This window comes from Sylvia atricapilla, chromosome 6 (assembly GCF_009819655.1).
Source record: "Sylvia atricapilla isolate bSylAtr1 chromosome 6, bSylAtr1.pri, whole genome shotgun sequence".
Lineage (NCBI taxonomy): Eukaryota > Metazoa > Chordata > Aves > Passeriformes > Sylviidae > Sylvia > Sylvia atricapilla.
Window position 1 is genome coordinate 17,099,097 of NC_089145.1, and position 18,456 is coordinate 17,117,552.

Genomic DNA, 18,456 nt, shown 5'->3' on the forward strand with positions numbered 1-18,456 from the left:
ACTAAGCAAGCCCATGTTAACTATATTAAGCCTGTGCTTTCACAGCCTGCCAGGAAAGCAATTTACTGTGACACAGTTTAAGTTTAAAACAGGTATTTAGAGCCTTATCTTAACTTCCTCCAAAGGGCTACTGTGTATTTTGGGAAAACAGAGAAGATTTGCTCAAATATGGAAAAGCAAGTCAGCAGAAGGAAAAAAAAAAAAAAAAAAGAAAAAGAGCAATGATTAACAGCTGACACTGGGACACTTCTGCAAGAGCAAAAAGAAGATACACAAGCATGTCTGTAAATGTAACAGCCACTCCTGTAACACAAACCCTACTAAACATTCAGAACAAAACTAAATTCTAATGCAGAGCAGGAAGAAAAGAAAAAGTCTGAATCAAGCAGACAACAAAGTTCCTCTGACCACGGAAACAGCTTATAGATTTGTGGGCAGCTTCATTAATGCACAAATTCTGGTTTGAGAGATCAAAGTGATATAACAATTTAATAAACCAGATATTTTTTCACTCCCAAAGCAGTTACTGCTCTGACACTGAGACTCCAGTTTGTCTCAAGCATGGGAGCAAAATGAGCTTACAGTCTGAACATTAAAGCAAAAGGAATAGCATCTCTGCACACTTTACTCCTACAACTTCCCCTTTATCACACTGGTGTACTTTCTCTCTACTACATTCTTCTTATCTCGGTTAATGCAGAAGCATTTAAAGCAACTGTCAAGGACACAGTGACCTCAGGAATGGAGCTTCCTCATGCTTAGACAAGAGACACAGTCACCTAAATACAGAGATTCTAAATTCCTGCTGAGCTTGGTGTACAAACGCTGGATCAGAACCCAAAGCCATAGCACAAGTTCCATCAGTTCAAGGAAAGTATTGCTTGTCCAGAGATGTGAAACCTTATCTCAGCCTGTTAAATACAAGGGTATTTTAAACACCAAGGCACGTGTCAGGCTTGACAGCTACTCGCACACTAGAACAAAAGTAGAAATATTGAGGCTCTGTCTGCAACAGCATAAGAATACACTTTGCAACTTACATGGGATGGGCATCCAGATACTGCAACAGCGTGTGCTGAAGCATACAAAGGCACAGAGGTAGAGCAGACTCCTACACTAGTGTCAAGCAAGAATTTCTCCATCAAGAGATCTTGTTTCTCAGACCTTTCCCTGATTACAGCCATGCAGCCAGTCCAAAAGTCGCATCTTTGGCCAGGTAGGGCCAGTAATTCAGGGCACCAGCATTCACCAGAGTTACCTAGCAGGGGACTTCATCTAAAGCTCACAACCACATGTTTGTCTTAATTCAAATTATTTAAAAACATTTTTAGGTCAGAGCTACATGAAAAGAAACAGGGCTAAACTGAGTAAGCTCCACTTAAACCAAGAATAAAATGCATATGAAAGTCTTAATTTTTATGTAGCCCTTCTGCAAGGAAGAAACACACAGCATGAAGTCTATGTGAGACTCCTGCAGCAGAAAGATAACACAGCTATCATCTCCTCACACTCTCAAGGCCTCAAGCAGTTACACAGCAAGTTGTCTAAACACAACTTGCTCCAAACTGTGACATTTATGTTTTTGCTCAGGCTTCACCAAGTCATTAACTCCAGGTAATTTAAATTTTCCACCCAAAATCCATACAGATTTAATAATAAATCATTATGAAGATCAGCTACAAGGAGGTTTAGCCACCTTCCACTCCAGCTACTGAATGAGCATATACTGACCTTTATTCAAAATTATTTCAATAGTGCTTAAAGGATGCTACACGAGGTATGCAGGCTAAAGTTATGACACTACTTTGCTGAAAGCACCTCTATTCTCTGATCACCACCTGATTTATGGGTCTATACAGCCAGAGATTCCTATGATAATTTCTCCCCTGCTTCATGAGTAAGCAGAGAAGAATTAACTGTTCATGTACTTTTACCTATTTTTCTAAGAGAAAAATGTAAACACAAAGGCATGTGATGGCTTCTAATTTAGAAGAATTTCTTGCATATCTTGCACTGTGGTTAACTTTTCCCTTTTATGCTGTTGATGACACTCAGGTTTCTAAAGGTCTTCATACGCCTTTAAGAGACACAGCACTTAAAATGTAGCCACAGATCATACAAAGTTCAGGAAAGTTATTTGTTAATGCACTGAGCATTCCAAATAGATATGCCAGTCTAAGCCAGGATAGCCAACTAAGGTAATTGAGTTTACTACAAATCCAGCAGATTCCAAAGGCACGTACATGATCTCCACATTGCAATGCCTTATCTAACTACACACACTGCCCCACAACTGTTTAAACAGAACTTGCCACAGCCACTATTGTTACAACTCCATTTAAAAACCTCTCAACTACCCCTCAGAATCTTTAAACTTTGAAACCACATACACAACTTGAATACAGCTAACAGCGAGATTTTTACATTGTGTTGTTTAAAAGTTAATAATTGCTGCCTCTTGGAATTAGTTACTGCATATCCTCTGTTTCATGTGAGTAATTTGTACTGCTGCTGCTTGTGGTCAAGATGTATAGTTTCAGCAATTACACATTTTAATCTTAATTCTGCTAGAAGACAGCCTAATTATTTCCTTAAAGGGCTCAAACCTGAAGAGGGGGAAGGAAGAAAAGTTTAAACAGATGCTGTTTTACTGGAAATAATCATGTCCACCCATATTCCTTCAAACCAGCCACAGCCTCAGCCTTCTGGAAGCAAGCAGTAGTAGTCACATGGTTAGGAGGCCAAGTATTAGAAATAGTTTGTGACCAGTAGCCCAATTCTTTGATGGAGGAAGGAGTTTGCTTCTGTTATGGCCAAGAATCACAGGACTGTGAGAAGGTTCTCTACCTTAAGAGAACATTTTCAACAGTTATTCTAACAGACTGCTCCAGCAATTCGCTTGAGTCAGCAGTTGACAAAAGAAGCCCAAGCATGTAAAAGCTTTTATGTAAAACCCCATAAAAGAATGTCATATGGAAATATATACAGTGCAGTACGTCACTTACCTTTAAATTTTGACCGAATGTTTGCTAGTTCTTTATTTATCCTCTTTATCTCCGCCTCTTTACTTTTGCCTGAAATGAAAAGAACACTGATCAGGACACAGTGCTTTGGACATCCCTCTGCCACCAGAAGCACCTTTTCACCCAAACAGAAACACACATTTGTGAACATACAAATACCAGGAGGAGTTATTAGTCTCCATTTCCATCCCTGGGACCAAAGGCAAACAGAGGTAACTTAAGCATCACTTTGTACAGGAATTTGAGAAGCTCTAAGGACGTCCCTGTTTCAAGAACCTTTGCAGACTTTAGACAGTGTCACTTGCATACAACCTGAGATGCCACTGCTACTGACTTTCACAAATGCTCCAGTCCTTCTGTCCCTGAAACTGCCCAGAGTAAAGTGAATTTTACTTCCTATGTGATTACTCAGTTGACAGCGCTTTTGAACAAGTGAGTGACCTAAGCACAATCTTATAAACAAGCAGCTCATGTTATTCCTCACCTTAAGGACAAGCCAATTTATTGTTTCTCTGTTGAACGGTCATTCAGTTCAACAGCTTTAAAAACATTCTTAACAAATTGAAGAGGAAACACACTAAACTCACAAGGAGTCCAAAGACTCAAGACCCCACACAGTTAGGATACAAGTTCAGAATTTCAATGTACCTCAAAGTAATTTGAAAACCAAAAATATTTAAAATTCACACTTTATTAGATGACCTGGCAATCATATGTTTCTCAGCACCATCAGTATTTCCTATCAACTTCTGATTCCAATAATAGGTATTGGGATTTCTAGCACTAATTCAAGTTACATAGAGAAACATCTGCAGTGTAAATTTTGATAATGCAAACTTATTCAAGTAATATTTGCATTGTCCAAACCAAACCATCTTATTACCCCTTAGCATTTTAGTTTCTGGTGACTGAGATTCTAGACATCTGGGTCCATTGTCTCCTGCATGAGTAGGAGCACAGAAGAGAAGAACAGCCAGCTCGGGCATTGTGATCAGCTGCCTGTCATTTAAGAGAAGCAAGTGAAGTACATTTCAGCAATGCAGAACTGGCCATTTAGGTCTGCTGTTAATTCAGACCAGTACCTGCTCAAACTTTCAACGTCTAAAACTTTTGTGTTTCCCAAAAGTTTCAAGCAATTTCAAGTATTCCAAACATCAACTCGCAGCAGCAGGTGACAGCTTCTTTCCCTCTTCATCACATATATTTGCTACAAGGTTATGAGTAAAAGTCTCCTAGCCCTGGTTCAAAACGGTCCAACCTCATCAGTCCTGCGAATCACATGCCCTGAATTCACAGCAGACATTTCCCCACACCACTGGGATCACAGCTACAGCCATGAACGTGCAAGTAAGGGATGTGACAAAGCTTGAAGAGCAGATCATGACCAGCATTCCAAAGCACCTCCAACCTCACCCTTTCTTCACAGAAACATCTCGCAGTATTTAAATATCCCACTACATTTGCATGTCCAAAAGCCCGTGTCACTCTATGACTGTTGATCTTCCTTTTATGATTCCTTTGGGGATCTTACAGCTGGCCCTATGAAAGGTGACTAAGTAACTCAAGGAAACAAGTGCCTTAGGATAGTTTAAGAGCAAAGTATAAGGGAACCCCTTGCCAAGTACCAATAAATCTAGATTTTGTAATTTCCTGACTTAGGCTCAAAAAAATAAACTGAAGTTCAGCACTTCTGAAACCAACTCTTGCATGAGATGCAGAGAAGAGGTTTGTATTATCTGCCTCTAACCATGGCCACAAGAGAACAGATACAGAGCAGCCACAACACACTACAAATGAAAATATTAAGCCCCAAATAAAAGCAACTAGTTCAGTTTGCCCTGTCCCTTTAACAAAATACCTACACACCCCACATATTCACTTGAAGTGGATTTTTTCCATTCTACAACAGTGTTTTGTAAGGACCACTGCTCAAAAGACTGAAATGCAGGGTGCCCTGGCAGGCACTCCACAGGGCAGGAAGCAACCCTCAGCTTCAGAGCTCAATAATTTACAACACCTGTTCTGAAACAAATTGTAGTTATCTGTATGCACCTTGATTTCCAGATAAAGCAGAAGATAATGTCCACAGTTACAATGTGACCCAGAAATTCCAATTACTTCTAGAATGACAAAGCTAGAGAACACAGTATAGCTCCCTCCGTTTATAAAGATGCATCTGTTGGAATCACAAAGTTTAACCAGTTTTTACTAATATATCATGCAACACATAATGAGTTTTGTTCTAATTTAACTTGTCAACCTAAAGAAAGCTGGTTTTAAAGTAGTAACACTATTTATTGTTTAAATGAGCAGCAAGTCATACAATTTAAGACCTGAAGTGTCTTCCTTTATAGATTTTAGATTTGTCTTAATTGGATTATTTGTCCTGTGCACACAGCAGAGACACTCAAGTGTTTGCTCCTGGGGCACTTGCCAACATTAGGAGTTCATTACTAGACTGAAGTAAGTCCTTTGCTCCGCGGCCCACCCTCTGAGAACAGGGCCACAGTAAATACCCCAAAAGGGTGCAAATGTTTACGTAAATAAACAGCACCCCAATTTTGTAAGCTATTTCTTTTTAAAGACTTGAAAACACTTCCCTTATTCTCAGCCATACATCTGCTTCTGATGAAAAATTTAATCTCTTAAAGCTATTCGTTTATTTTCTCTTTTACCCTGAAAAGAGCACATCTCATTAAGACATAATCACAGAGTCTGGAGATTTTGTCCTTCATTTACATTAACAGGACAGAGAATACAGACCTCAGTCTGGGACACTGCTAGCCTGAGTAGGATATTCAGTTATTTAAATTTAGAAACTAGGTCTTTGCTCTGTATCTTTAATTTATGCTTGTAAGGAAAGTGAATTACAATATTTACTTTGAATTATTAGCAATTGTTTCTCTAACTTCAGCAAGTGTGGCAACAATCACAATTTTAAAATGTTAAAAATGGGATGAGGAAAGAGAAACAGTAATATGTATCAGCTAGCTTTTCTTATCCCAAAATGAAATCAAGGCCACCTTTTACTTTTTTAAAACCACCAAAACCTCCTGTCAAACCTTTCAAGCAGCATTATTTACCTGCTACAGTCACAGATTATCAGTTACTGCTAGAAATTGGGTTCTTTGTGTCCTAAGCAAGCAACAGAGCATTAAGCAAAGCCTGACTAAAATACTTCAGGAATTTGTGAAGTCAGCACCTTTGGTAGAAATAGTCTGCAGTCTCAGCAACACAAACATGGAAATCCCACCCCCATGCACACAGCTGTAGCAACGAGATGACAGGAACACCCAGAGTCACATCTGAAGGTTTATTGTCTCAGATTTTAAATCTCGCTTAGCATATGAACAAAAGCCTTTTTAGAATAATTCCATCAGGCTGTTCCATTTTGAAGTCAATATATGATCTCATCCAGACTGTGACCAAACATGATCACTATAGCAATTAGCAGGTGACAAGAAGTTTAACTCTATCTACTGGAGATCACATTGAACAATCAAGTTTCCACCTTATTACTAACTAATGCAAGCCTGCAATTGTAGTTTTAAAGAACAGCATCAGTACACCAAGGGTTAAAGGGCATTGAGGGCAATCACACAAAGCTGAGGACAACTCACAAGTTAAAACTAGGCTGAAGGATCTAACCCCAAATTTCCTCAACTCCAGCAGTTACATTGTATGCTAACCTTATTCAAACATGATTAACTGCTTATATTAGAGCATGGCAAAGCAAAACAAAATCTCACAGAGGAAGGCAGCCTCCATTGTAAAGGACGGAAGAAAACAGAAGTATCATAAACCAAAGACCAATTTCTAGCTAGATCTTCTGTCCCACTAAGTGTGAAAGGGAGAGCCCTGTTAAAATATGTTTGATTAACTGAGAAGTTTTTGTCACATTACTCTGACTTGCCAACACTCACTGAATAATTTCTACATGCATATTGTATTTTTACCATCACTAGAAACACTCAAGTAGTCTTTAAGACAGTAAAAAGGAATATGATGATCACTGAAGGAATGCTATGCTGCAGGAACAGAGGCTTACACTTCAGAGCTAACAATGGCAATTGCTCTGCCACACTTTCAGGCTGTTACACAGCTCCCAGTCTCAGGAAATTATCAGAGCTGTATACCAACAAAATGTTCTGTAACTGAATTGGGTAAAATCGACAGCATCATGGACAAAGACTCTCTAACTAGTTGAAGTTAGAAAGTGGTATGTTTATTTTTGATGTCAGGCGGCACGGGAGTCACCTCCTGGAGTTGTGCCCACAAATTACAAGACTCTTTGCCCTCTATTTATTTCCTAAAGTCCTACATACTCTAAATGCTTATTCATATGCATAATCCCAGCACCTCCCACTCCACACTGCGTATTAAAATGAGGCAAAAAGTCCTTCACATGCACACAGCTCTTCTCTTGAATTGGGTCAGTGGTCTCAAACTGGGTAAGTGGTCTTGAAGGATGACGACAGAAAAATCTTCATCACAATGACCTTTCTACTTTCGTACTCCTGGCAGGCTTTCATGACCTTTTGGCACAATCCAATCCCTCCTGCTTTGTGATCAATTAGTATTCAGTCCAGGTGCAGGTCATGGTCCCATTGGTTTCCATTTGTTATCATGATGGTCCATCTATTTCATTTCCTTCTATAAACACAACTAAAACAAGCACATAATAGCAAGCAATACATTATCTACCTCTAGCTTAAGCATCTAATAATCATTAACTTATCTTTTGTTTTTCCTAACCTGTATCCTAATCAATTGCTTCTAACCCCTGTCTAAAATCTTAACTGTTTAAAATCATGACTCAGAACCACAGCACTCAGCTTGCAGAGGCTTTAATAAAGGCCACATCACATGTACAGACTGCTGGGTAGGACAGTAGTTAGGCCAGAACACAAGAAGATTACGTTCCATATGAGTCCAGGTCGTACCTTTCTCACTTTCACCATTTTAACAAACTGTCATTAAATATCTCTATGAAGTTATTAGAAGAGATGAGTGCAAGTCAGCAAGCTTCAGGTTGCTGTTTTGCTGCAAAGGCATGCAGAGTTTGCAGCCTTACAGCCCTCGTGGACAAGTGCTGCTCATCTTCTCCAAGCTGAGTACTGAGCACCCAGGCACAACACAGTCCAAGGTGCTTATGGGTGATTACTTCATATTTGGCAGTTTGTCAGGCTTCAGACTCCATCGTGCTGCCTACTGCCTTCCTTAGACAAGGTAAATTTAGTCTGCAGAGCAGTATTATCTTTAATTACCATCTTGTTTAACAAAGATAGAGTAGGGAACATGGTAAGTCATGCAGCTCATCAAAGAGCCAATTACTATTCTTGTATTTCCCAGTAATCCAGGCTACAGTACTGCATAAATACACCTCCATTCCTCTTTTTGGAGTTACAACCTAAAGAATTACAATCTAAAGAATGAAAAAGCAGAATTTACAGGAAAGGGGTTTGTTGAGTCCATTCCTTTGAAAAGAATACCTGACATATCTTAATAGTAACCTGGAAGCAGGGTTGCAAGGTTAAGTGCTTCCAGGTTAGAATTAGTGGGTTGCTTTGGCTCACTCAGTGACCTGCTCCATCAGGATTAAATTGTTGCTATACTAAATGCAGACTGTTTCAGGCAAGTTTGAAGCACACAACCCAACTGTGCCTTAGAACTGCTTAACTTTCATACAAACCACTTGATATATTTTTGACCAAGCCTACACATTTCTTTCCCAAAGGAACAGAGAAGCGTTTTTTCTATCAACAGTTACTGAGCAGAGTAAATTTCTGCAGGCAAGGCCTTGAGACACAGGCATACTGTCAATATTAAAAGCAACAAATAAATAAATCACTTCACAAAAGTTTAGATGTTCCCAGTACTCATCTGGCTCCAATCTGCTTAAGGCCAGCAGCCAGTGTAATTGAGCCCAGCCAATACTTCATTTTGAATTTATGTCCAGGTGAGAACTGCTACACTGTGTTAGACCTCCTAGCCTTGCCTGTCCTATGGCCATCTGACAATTTATGACTACAGATGCACCACTTCTGGCATGAACTATAAAGCAGAGGGTAGGAGGCTCTGTTAGCAGAAGGCAAAAGCATGCCACAATTCTGTCATGTTTCTCGAAGGCCAGTTAGTAGTGTGACTTTTTGTGGCACTATCATAGGTCTAATACAACATGAACTCTGTTCACATTCAATTATCAAACAGGCCTTGAAGAGAGGACAAGTCTACTTTTCTGTTTAGGAGAGAGAATACAAATACCACCAAGCTTAACAGCAGGAACTTCTCTGAATTCCTTAACGGCTGGAAACACTTACTTGGGAAGAACACAGTTCTTACACAAAAGATAAATTCTGAATTTTAAAGGTGATCCTTAAAATCTTCCCTGAGAGCTGTGAGTCGTTGTTTTCCAAACATAAGAATGTTTCTGGTTATGTTTACCTTAGCCTTTACATTAGGAGCATCCAAGCTGATTGGCCACTTCAGTGGGAGAGACAGCACAGCCAAGCTGCTACCCAGCTTCCCTTCAGCAAAACATTGATAGTTTGAGAGTCAGTCTGATTCAAGGCTATGCTCCTTAAGAGACAGCTACAGACAGTTCCTGAAGACTGCTCTCACCCTGGCGTACACACTCCTGCTGCTACCTTGTATTGCTGCAGGTCAGTTGGGGAGCCAAATAGCCAAAAGCAAGATGGGTTTCTCCAAAGGCTGTCATGCCAGCTTTAACACAAGTGATAGTGCCAGCAGAAGACATGACCAGGTATAGAGCAAGTTCACCCATTCACTGTCTAAACACACTTTAGTTATCATAAAGCAACCAAATGACCCACTTGCCTTTTCTATAGCTACAACAGCCTGCAAACATGATGCAAAGACTACACTACATTCTTGAAACCTGCTGTCAGGGAACAAAGAAAGAAACTGGTTGAAAGACAGGGAAAATCAAAACAAATACTGGTGTCTCTAGTGTAAAAATGGTAGAGATAGAGAAAAATATGCATGTAAGGGTAATCGGTGCCTCCATTCTTGCCTTTGTGAAAGAAGTCTTAAAATACTTACTCCTGTCAGTAAATTAAACCACTTCTTTCACCTGCCAGGAGGATAGATACATTACAGCTCTAGAGGACAGATTAGCCATTTGCTATGCAGACCATGATCTTCATGAAGTATAACACCAAATCCATCCTCCAGCTCTCCCTAATCTCTCAGCTGGTTCTTTAGCACAGCAGGGAAGAGGGCAAAAGAAAGGCAGACAGGTGGCACAGAGTGGTCAGTTTGCCCATCCTCACATTGTCAGTCTGTCTACATAAACTCCTTCACTTGGTGAGTCTACGGTGCTACAATAGAGGCACAAGCTCCAGCTCCACCTGAGTACATCTGAAGGAGCTTGTTGGCGCTATTGTTTACAAATTCACTGCATAACTAATCCAAAGAGACTACAATAAAATATTGAACTTTACAAAACGTTAGTATGGCTTCACTTTTGTTCACAAATAAACCTGTCCAAGGCTGCAGAACAAGAAGCCTGTTTACTGCTAAGAGAATGTGCTAACATCCTGTTATGAACAAAACCAGGAGTGCATGCTGCCCTTCCACAAGATCTAATTGAGCAGAAGAAAGATGTGCCTGTCTGTCACGCTGAAGATCATGAATGGCAAAGGCAGTTTAGGAGTGTTGTGTCTTGTGATATCCTGCTGTGATTAGTTATCTAAAGAGAGAGCAGTGACCTACTGATATTTTAGAACTTTGTAGAGTATATTTTCTAATATTCTGCACAGTAAGTGAACTACTATCCACAGAACTACTTCTTCCTCCACTATGCCACTAGAGATTTGCCCCTGTAGCAACACTTCTCAGGAAACAGCAGGGAGCCATAGGCTTTACCGTAATCCACTAATCCATTAACTCCTTGTCCTCACAAGAGAAGAGCAATAAGAGCACAGAAGAAGCTTTCCAATCCAGATGTAATAAACGGCAAAAATTTTATACAAGTTTAATGATTTTAGATGCTTACCATGGCTATTTTTTTCCTAAGCACCATAAGTTAAGAGAAAAATTGAGAAGTAACCAGGTAATAGTGTTTAACTTAAGACCAGACCTTTCCCAAAAATAACTGAAAGGTACTGGAAGTTTATATTCAAGTGACTTTGTGACATACAGAATATTTATCTGGCAGTTTAGGTGGCAAAATGACATTGAGTGCTATCAGAAGAGCAGCTTTAAGCCAAGCAGATATCGCAAACACTAAGTGCAGGGTTAGGGTTGTACATAAAGTAGCTCTTCCTTCTTTCTTGACTGAGCACCATCCAAGTAGTCATTTCCTTGACCAGTCTTTTCACATGTAGAGCTACACTCCCTTACACTCCCTCCAACAAGACAAAGCAGTACTTTGCACTGATTTACTACAAGTCACTGTGGAATCTCTTCTACCTTAGTTCATGTTCAAATAGAAGAACAGTTTGAGGCATATCCTAGTTTAGCTATCAGTTCTAAACTACTGTTTCAGGGACCTTAAAATCCTTTTGAGCTCATTAATTAATGCAGCTATGTAATAGTCTCTGCAATAGTCCTTAATTTTCTCTTATCAGTCCTGATGCGCAGTCTTTATCCAAAAGATTTCAAATTAAGCATTGCAGGGTATCTAATGGAGAAGTTGGATGTCACATGAAAGATTCTGACTCTTCGCTGTCTCTCCTCCATTACTCTCCCTTAAGCCAAACATGCACAAATTAAACAAAGGTAAAAAACCCACCAAAACAAAACCAAACGAAAAAAAGGCAACAAAACCATCCCAGTCCCTCAGAGCTCTTTGCTATGACCAGGAGCAAGCCAAGACAGAGACGCCACAGGAAGAACAGCAGTTTTGTTTTAGAGATTCTCCTCAGACTAATCTCATGCTAATTGTGTTCTCCTTAAATCACTCTCCTGCAAATAGTAGCAAGTGATGCAAGACTTAGTGCTTATTATAGCTCTAAGCAGCAAGTTCTTAGGGCTGTTTTTTCAGGCCAGAAACTGACCATATCCGATGTGCTGCCACAGCCTTACAGAAGCAGTGGTAGAGCAAACCAAGATGCCTTGTCTTTCAATTTCTTCAAAAAGGTAAGTAATCTAAGGTAAGAATACATGTAAAAGAAGTCTCTGACTGTCTAGAGAAGTATTTCAAGCGCTACTTTAGTGCTATACTTTAGCAATGCAAACAAGAATCCACACCTCAGAGGACCAATGTAGCAGCTTTAGTGCACACAGTGAAAGCGCATTACTGACATGCAGTAATTACTTACAGGTAACTAAACCAAGCTGTAGGTGCTTAACTCCCTCTTTGTGAAGTTTGTTTCACTGGGTGGCTGTTCCTACAGAGAACAAATAACTCTGTACATACCCACGTGGTCATTTAATCCATGTACACGGCTCTCCCACCTACACCTGCAATACACTTCATAACCTGCCATCCATTCAAACAGGTGATCATCAACAAACCATCTGTTTCCAATTTCCATTTGCTGATCTGTAACCTGGTACACCAGCCCCAATGCAGTGAGGCAGAGACACATTTTGGGAGGTTCAGCTTCAGGACACTATCTCATGTCCAGTACAATGAAAATGCATGAAGTTCTATGAGAAGAGATAGACCTGTGTTCATTTTATTTGCTGGATATTATTTGTGGAAAAAATATGGCCTGAGGAAAAAGAAACAGTAACTTGGAAGAAAACATACAAAGAAACTTTTGGAGACTAAACTAAGGTATCTTTCCCCCATCTATCCAACTTCTGGGGCAAAACTGAAAAGGTAAGACAGTGACCTAGCAAGGGAAATTACCTGCCTCGCCCTCCAAACCTGTGACAAGAGCAGCTTTTGCCTCTGTGCAGACAAGAGGAACTGGCTTCCCAATTTTACTGTAGAGCAGGGGGTTACCAGTATATATACACTTAACACTATAATAGAAACTATTTCTACATTACAGCCTGCAAATGAAAGGAGAAAAGCAAGCTTTCCTGGTTTTCAGGGTGAATAGTAGATAGCACTACTGCTACAGCAGAATAGGTTGGGTGACAAATGACCTAAAAGTATTTCATTGTGAGATAAGCATAAAGCTATACTCAAAAAAAAAATGAAAACAGACTCCTGATGACGTATCTGTCAGCTAAGACAGCTGGAGAGTTTATAAAGCATCATCTTGCATAAGCCAAATTGCCTCAGCAGCTCTGCAGTACGTACACAAGAAAAGACTTAACACACTATTTAAGAATAAATATTTCTTGCAGGAGTCCACATGCTTATAACACATGCAGATCTTGTTAGGTTTTAGTTCATGTGGCACATAATCCATGCAGTGACAAGGACTTCTCCTGACCTGAACTCCTAAGTTTGGATAGCATTTCACCAAACAGGGTTCAGAGCTTTCAGCTCCACTGTACCACAACCTTTTGTAGAGCACAGCCACACCTAAGTAGTTTCTCAGTCACACCAACCAAGCACTAATTAACTGGGCTATCCTAATCAAGTACTGCAGTTTGGCTTTCAACCTGTAATTGTCTTGTCTCTTCTCTGGTGCCCAGGAAAGATAAGCTAAAAACCTACTTACTGTAGTAATTCCTATATGTTACAAAACAATCCAAAAGAACAAGCCTCTAGAAAAAGTCCATGCATCTACTGGCAAAATGACAGACATCTAGAAGGGTTATTTTCTAAAAAAAATTTTTATTTGCTATCTGTACTAGGACCTCCATAAACAAAATGCAGAACCTACAATATGAAGTTGTCCTGAAATAAAATTCTGGAGATCTATAAGGAACTGAAGGCTAATTCATTTTCTTGCATTATCATATTTTGAAAAGTCACTTGATCTTTGTATGAATAAAGAACATTTCATTTTGAAAGAAGACACTCAATATGACAGCTTCACAGAGACCAGAGCAAAGTCCAAGTGCTAAGAAGCCTCTCTCAGCCTTGAAATATTTTACAATTGCTGCTACAAGTAGCATGCCAACTGTTTTTAATGAAAAACATCACAGACTTTTGAGAAATCAGTGTACTTTTAAAACAGTCTGCTTTAAAAATTGCATCTGACATGGAAGGATTTAAGACAAAAGTCGAGAAGTTTAATGGATAAACCACGTGCCAAAAATATGTCTAAACAAGACAGAAGTGACAACCATGCTTTTAAGTATTAGAGACAGGCTGGTAGTGCTAGCTGCTGGTTCACAATCAGCTACAGTTGTAAACACTGAAAACTGCTATAAAGTAAGACTTAAGTGAAGTCTGTAACAGACTGGTATAAAGAGAGGCAAGACAGGCATCATTGCCGAATCAGTAATATATCCAACCTGTAAGAGAATCCTGCATTATTTAGTGCTGCAGATATTGTAGACACCAATGTCCAAAAATAAATCTTCATGTAACAGAGATTGAGTGTTTACAAAGATAGACAGTCAAAATGTACATAAGTACTCCCTAGAAGTTTAGGTTACTTGAATTATTTGAAATCACATGCTGTGCATCCACCTGAGCACAGTCAGCACTCAACAACTGCACTTTCATTTCTCAGCAAGATCTATAATGCAGAATCCTTATCTGTGCAGAATCTTTCAGAATACCCCCCCCACACACACATACATACCATGTTTCACCATTACTCATAATCTGGAAAGGCTATTGGCAAACGAAAAGTGCCAGGCCTTTGTGGCAGTATTAAAAATAGATACAACAGCCAAACAAAGCCAACATTTGAGACGATATTAAGAAAGCCAGCAGAACTTTGCATGTCACTGCAACTACCAGACATCGAGTCCAATTTTATGGCTAGAAATAAGAGGTCAAGAGCTGCACATGGTGTCTAGCTTCCCTCCCCTCCTAGAAAAGGAACACTTGCTTTTTTTGCTTAGTCAAAAGATGCTGTTCACCTTAACAGCTGCTACTTTTTGTTCCTAACATCATCTAGCTCCTCGCTGAAGAGCCAAAGAGAGAGCTTCAGCAAACAGCAATACCTGCAAAGCCCAGAGTCTCCAGAGAGTACTTGTGTGAATGCTCCAGGAAGTATTTTTGTGAATCTTAGTCTGTGTACACTAGCCCAGGGTTAGCTGGCAGCTCTTAGAGCTCCACTAAAGGAAAGGCTCAAATGCCATTCACAGCTATTTTGGAAGCCTCCTGCATCATCTACTTGTGGGAATACCGGCTCTTCTGCAGCTGTTGAGAAGATGCTGCTGGTTTTTTCATCATGAAGACAAGAAAGACACACAAGTAATTACAGCTCCCAAACATCTGTCTGGGCAGACACAAAACATTCGAGATATACCACTATTTGTTTATTTGTAAAGAGTCAAACTGTTAACATTTTATTTGTATCACCAGTAAGTTACATCTTTGTGTCTTCTGCAGATAACTAGAGCATGAGAGGTTTGTAGTCCCATCTGGACCAAGGTAACTACAACTCTGTTCCCACACTGCCTTGTGGGGAAATAAGACCTAATTTGATATATTCTACAAACTTAAATTTTGTTATTCTACATCCCTGAACACAGGTTCCAAACCTAAGAGCCTGAATGTTTGTCTTGTATTTACTTCCAGCGAATTCCACTGAAAACAAGAGTGGACAAAGCTAACCAACGACAAGACACGAGACACCGATGAACCTAGTTATACTGCATCTAGCTAAATCAATGAAAACAATGATTTTAAAAAAATCATCGTGAATTATACTGGGTAGATACAACAGCAAGTTTTAACTGCTATGACACCAAGTCATAGCTATGTTACACATGTAGCTTGCACAGAGCACCAGGACAGTGGAAAATGCTCACTAAATAGCAAGGCCCACCAGACAAAGCACAAGAGCATTTGTGTAACCTTGAACTGCTACACTACACATTTTATAACTCATCTTCTACACACATCACAGTGAAGTCTAAAGCAACTTAAGGACCTGCAAGTTGTTTTCAAAAAGAAAAACCACCCCATTCAAACAACTTCTGCTCTAAGGAAGATTATCAACTTTGAATTTTACATATAAAGCCTCTGTTCACATGTCTGGAAGTCCAAATCACCTGACTTTAAAGACAATGTATTTAAATTGTCTCATTTTACCAGTATAATTATTTGCCAGGTTTTTTGTATTAGAAGTCATCAATATGAAGTTTTCCAAGCCAGTGTGGTTAAATAATCCCAATGCAAGCCCAGCTGGAACAACAAAATTTGCACTAAAAAATTCTCCAAATCCATTTATATCTTTAGAGAGAAGACTTCACTGCCATTCATTCCTCCATCGCTTTTAAAATAGCCTCAAGTGATCTACAGAGACACACACAGGTGGACAAAATAGAGCTGTTTCATCACACCAGCCACAGCGACCTTAGCCCTTCCCCAGGCAATTCCTGCCACATCATACACTTAGATCTCTAACTCCGATTAATATTAAACTATCGTACGCAATTCTCGGACAAAAAGGAAGGCTGAGCACTGAAATGTGCCCCCACACATCCCCGTTCCCCCCACACCAAGCGGCAGCAGACCTGTACTCCTCCTCTCCCGCTGCACACTCACACACGCTGCCCCCACTTCTCTCGGGGAGGCACTTACTCGCACCCCCCCCTGCATCCCGTTTTTAATTACGCTCATTCCAAGCGCTAATTTCCGTAAGGCAGAACCTTCAAGCCAGTTCAAGCCGAGCCCGGGCACAAGCACTGAGGGCCCTGCTCTCAGGCGCCTACAGAGGCCTGTTTCCCATCAGTGACGTGACGGGGCGAGAGCCGCTCAGGGATGCGGGAGCGGCGCGGGGACGCCTGTCCCTGCCCCGCCGCACACCCACCCGCGCCCCGCCACGGCTCCGCCGCATCGCGGACAGCGGCGGCTCCGACCGCGGCCCCTGCGCCGGGCGGCCGCCGCGGCCCGCGGGGACGGGGCTGACAGCGGCGCCGGGGGGGAAGGAAACACCCCGACCCACCCAGCCGAAACGCACAAACCCGCGGGCAAACGCTTTATGCTGCCCCCCCTCCCCGCCGCGCCGCCCCCCCGAGCGCGTCGCCATTTCGTGAGACAGGAGCGCTCCGAGCCGCCCGCTGCGGGGACCGGGGGGAAGAGGGGAGCACTGCGGAGGGGATCGAGGGGCGAAGCCCCGGCCCCGCGGGGCACCAGCCCATGGCGACGGCCGGCGCGGCCCGGCCCAGCCCAGGCCCCGGCCCCGGCGCCACTCACAGTTGCGGATATCGGAGATGAAGACCGCCAGGCCTCGCATGCCATCGCCCTTCGACACCGCAGGCATCGTGGCGCACGATCACGGCCGCCCTGGGACGCGACACGCCGAACCCCCGCAGCCGCCGCCCGCTCTCCCCGCGGGCTGCTTCAGGCCGCTCCGCCGCCGCCGCCTCCGCAGCGCGCAGGCGCCGCCGGGGCTCCCGCGCCCCCGCAGCCGCCGGGCGGGCGCTGCTCGGGCGCCACCTGCCGTGCGGAGGCGGGAGCGCCGCCAGCGCGCCCGGCCCCTGCGCCTCCCGCTGCCGCAGCCGCGGCGGGCGCGGTCCCCGCACGGCCCCCGGGACGCGCCCCCGCTCCCGGACACCCTCCGTGCCACCCTGCGGCCCAAAAGGGCGGGCTGGCTGGAGGCCGCGCCCCGGGGGTCGGCCGCGCCGCTGCTGGGACGCGATTTCCAGTCACCGTCCGTGAGGGAAAATGGGCCCGGGGCTGAGGTGAGGGGCGGCAGGGCGGCGTCAGCCGCTGTGTCCGCGGGTGAATTCTCTGCTCGCTCCCTGCTCGGGAACAGCCTAATCCCTTCCTCTCCTCGTGGCCCTCATGGCCGAGAAGTTTGATGATTTTTGAAGGTGAAATAGCGGGGTTCGCAGGCACCTCATGGGATGTAACTCCTGAGGGAGATGGAGAGGGACGGCCGATCGGGGTACTGGAAATTTTCACTTCATCGCTAAGCTTTGAGCAGATTATTGATCCGGAATCCTATTTCCAAAACGTGAAGAGCAAGGTACAGCCTCTCAGTGGCACAGTCCGTAAGAATATGCTTTCCACAGGGTGGGCTGCAGGAGGCTGTGCCTTGGTGCTCCTCCCAAAGCCCGTTCCCTGCACAGGCCCTGTGAGCACTGACAAGCCGGGAGGCTGCTGTGCGGCTCCATCCCTGGGCACATCCCCCTGCGAGCCTGCCACCGGCCGTGTGAGTGGCGCAGTTGCTCTGTGCCTGTAGAGATTCCCACTCCCCGAGTCCCTGGGCACGCAGGCGTGCAAACCCACGGCCACATGTTCCTCCTGATGGCTGTAAACATGCTGTGGCACAGTCTCACGCCGCATCTACTCCCGAGACTGAAAACCTTGCGAGGTTAAACTGTCTCAAACATCCCAAAGAGGTGGGACTGTGCAGAGCATTTAATATTTTCAGCTGCAAATAGGTTCATATGGTCTCAAAACTGGACTAGACTGCAAAACCAAGTGTGCTAG

The 18,456-nt window shown here is 42.7% G+C and overlaps 1 protein-coding gene and 1 long non-coding RNA gene across 9 annotated transcripts in view; one reads left to right on the forward strand and one right to left on the reverse strand.

Moving 5' to 3' along the window:
* Window positions 1–17,402, reverse strand: part of AP2A2 (adaptor related protein complex 2 subunit alpha 2) — a 43,106-nt gene extending 25,704 nt beyond the window's left edge. For all 5 annotated transcript variants that reach the window (XM_066320968.1, XM_066320971.1, XM_066320969.1 and 2 more), the window contains exons 1-2: window positions 17,215–17,402; window positions 3,006–3,074 (exon numbers count right to left, since the gene is read on the reverse strand). In XM_066320968.1, coding sequence (XP_066177065.1) covers window positions 3,006–3,074; window positions 17,215–17,281 — 136 coding nt within the window. In that variant the 5' untranslated portion in view covers window positions 17,282–17,402. The remainder of the gene's footprint in view (window positions 1–3,005; window positions 3,075–17,214) is intronic.
* Window positions 1,573–15,324, forward strand: LOC136362448 (uncharacterized). 4 transcript variants are annotated; one of them, XR_010743802.1, is made up of 3 exons: window positions 1,573–1,777; window positions 12,017–12,813; window positions 14,966–15,324. It is a non-coding gene; the product is annotated as an uncharacterized lncRNA (long non-coding RNA). The 4 variants fall into 4 exon arrangements; XR_010743800.1 differs by having other exon boundaries at window positions 12,017–12,125; XR_010743801.1 differs by having other exon boundaries at window positions 12,031–12,813.
* Window positions 17,403–18,456: the final 1,054 nt, after the last annotated feature.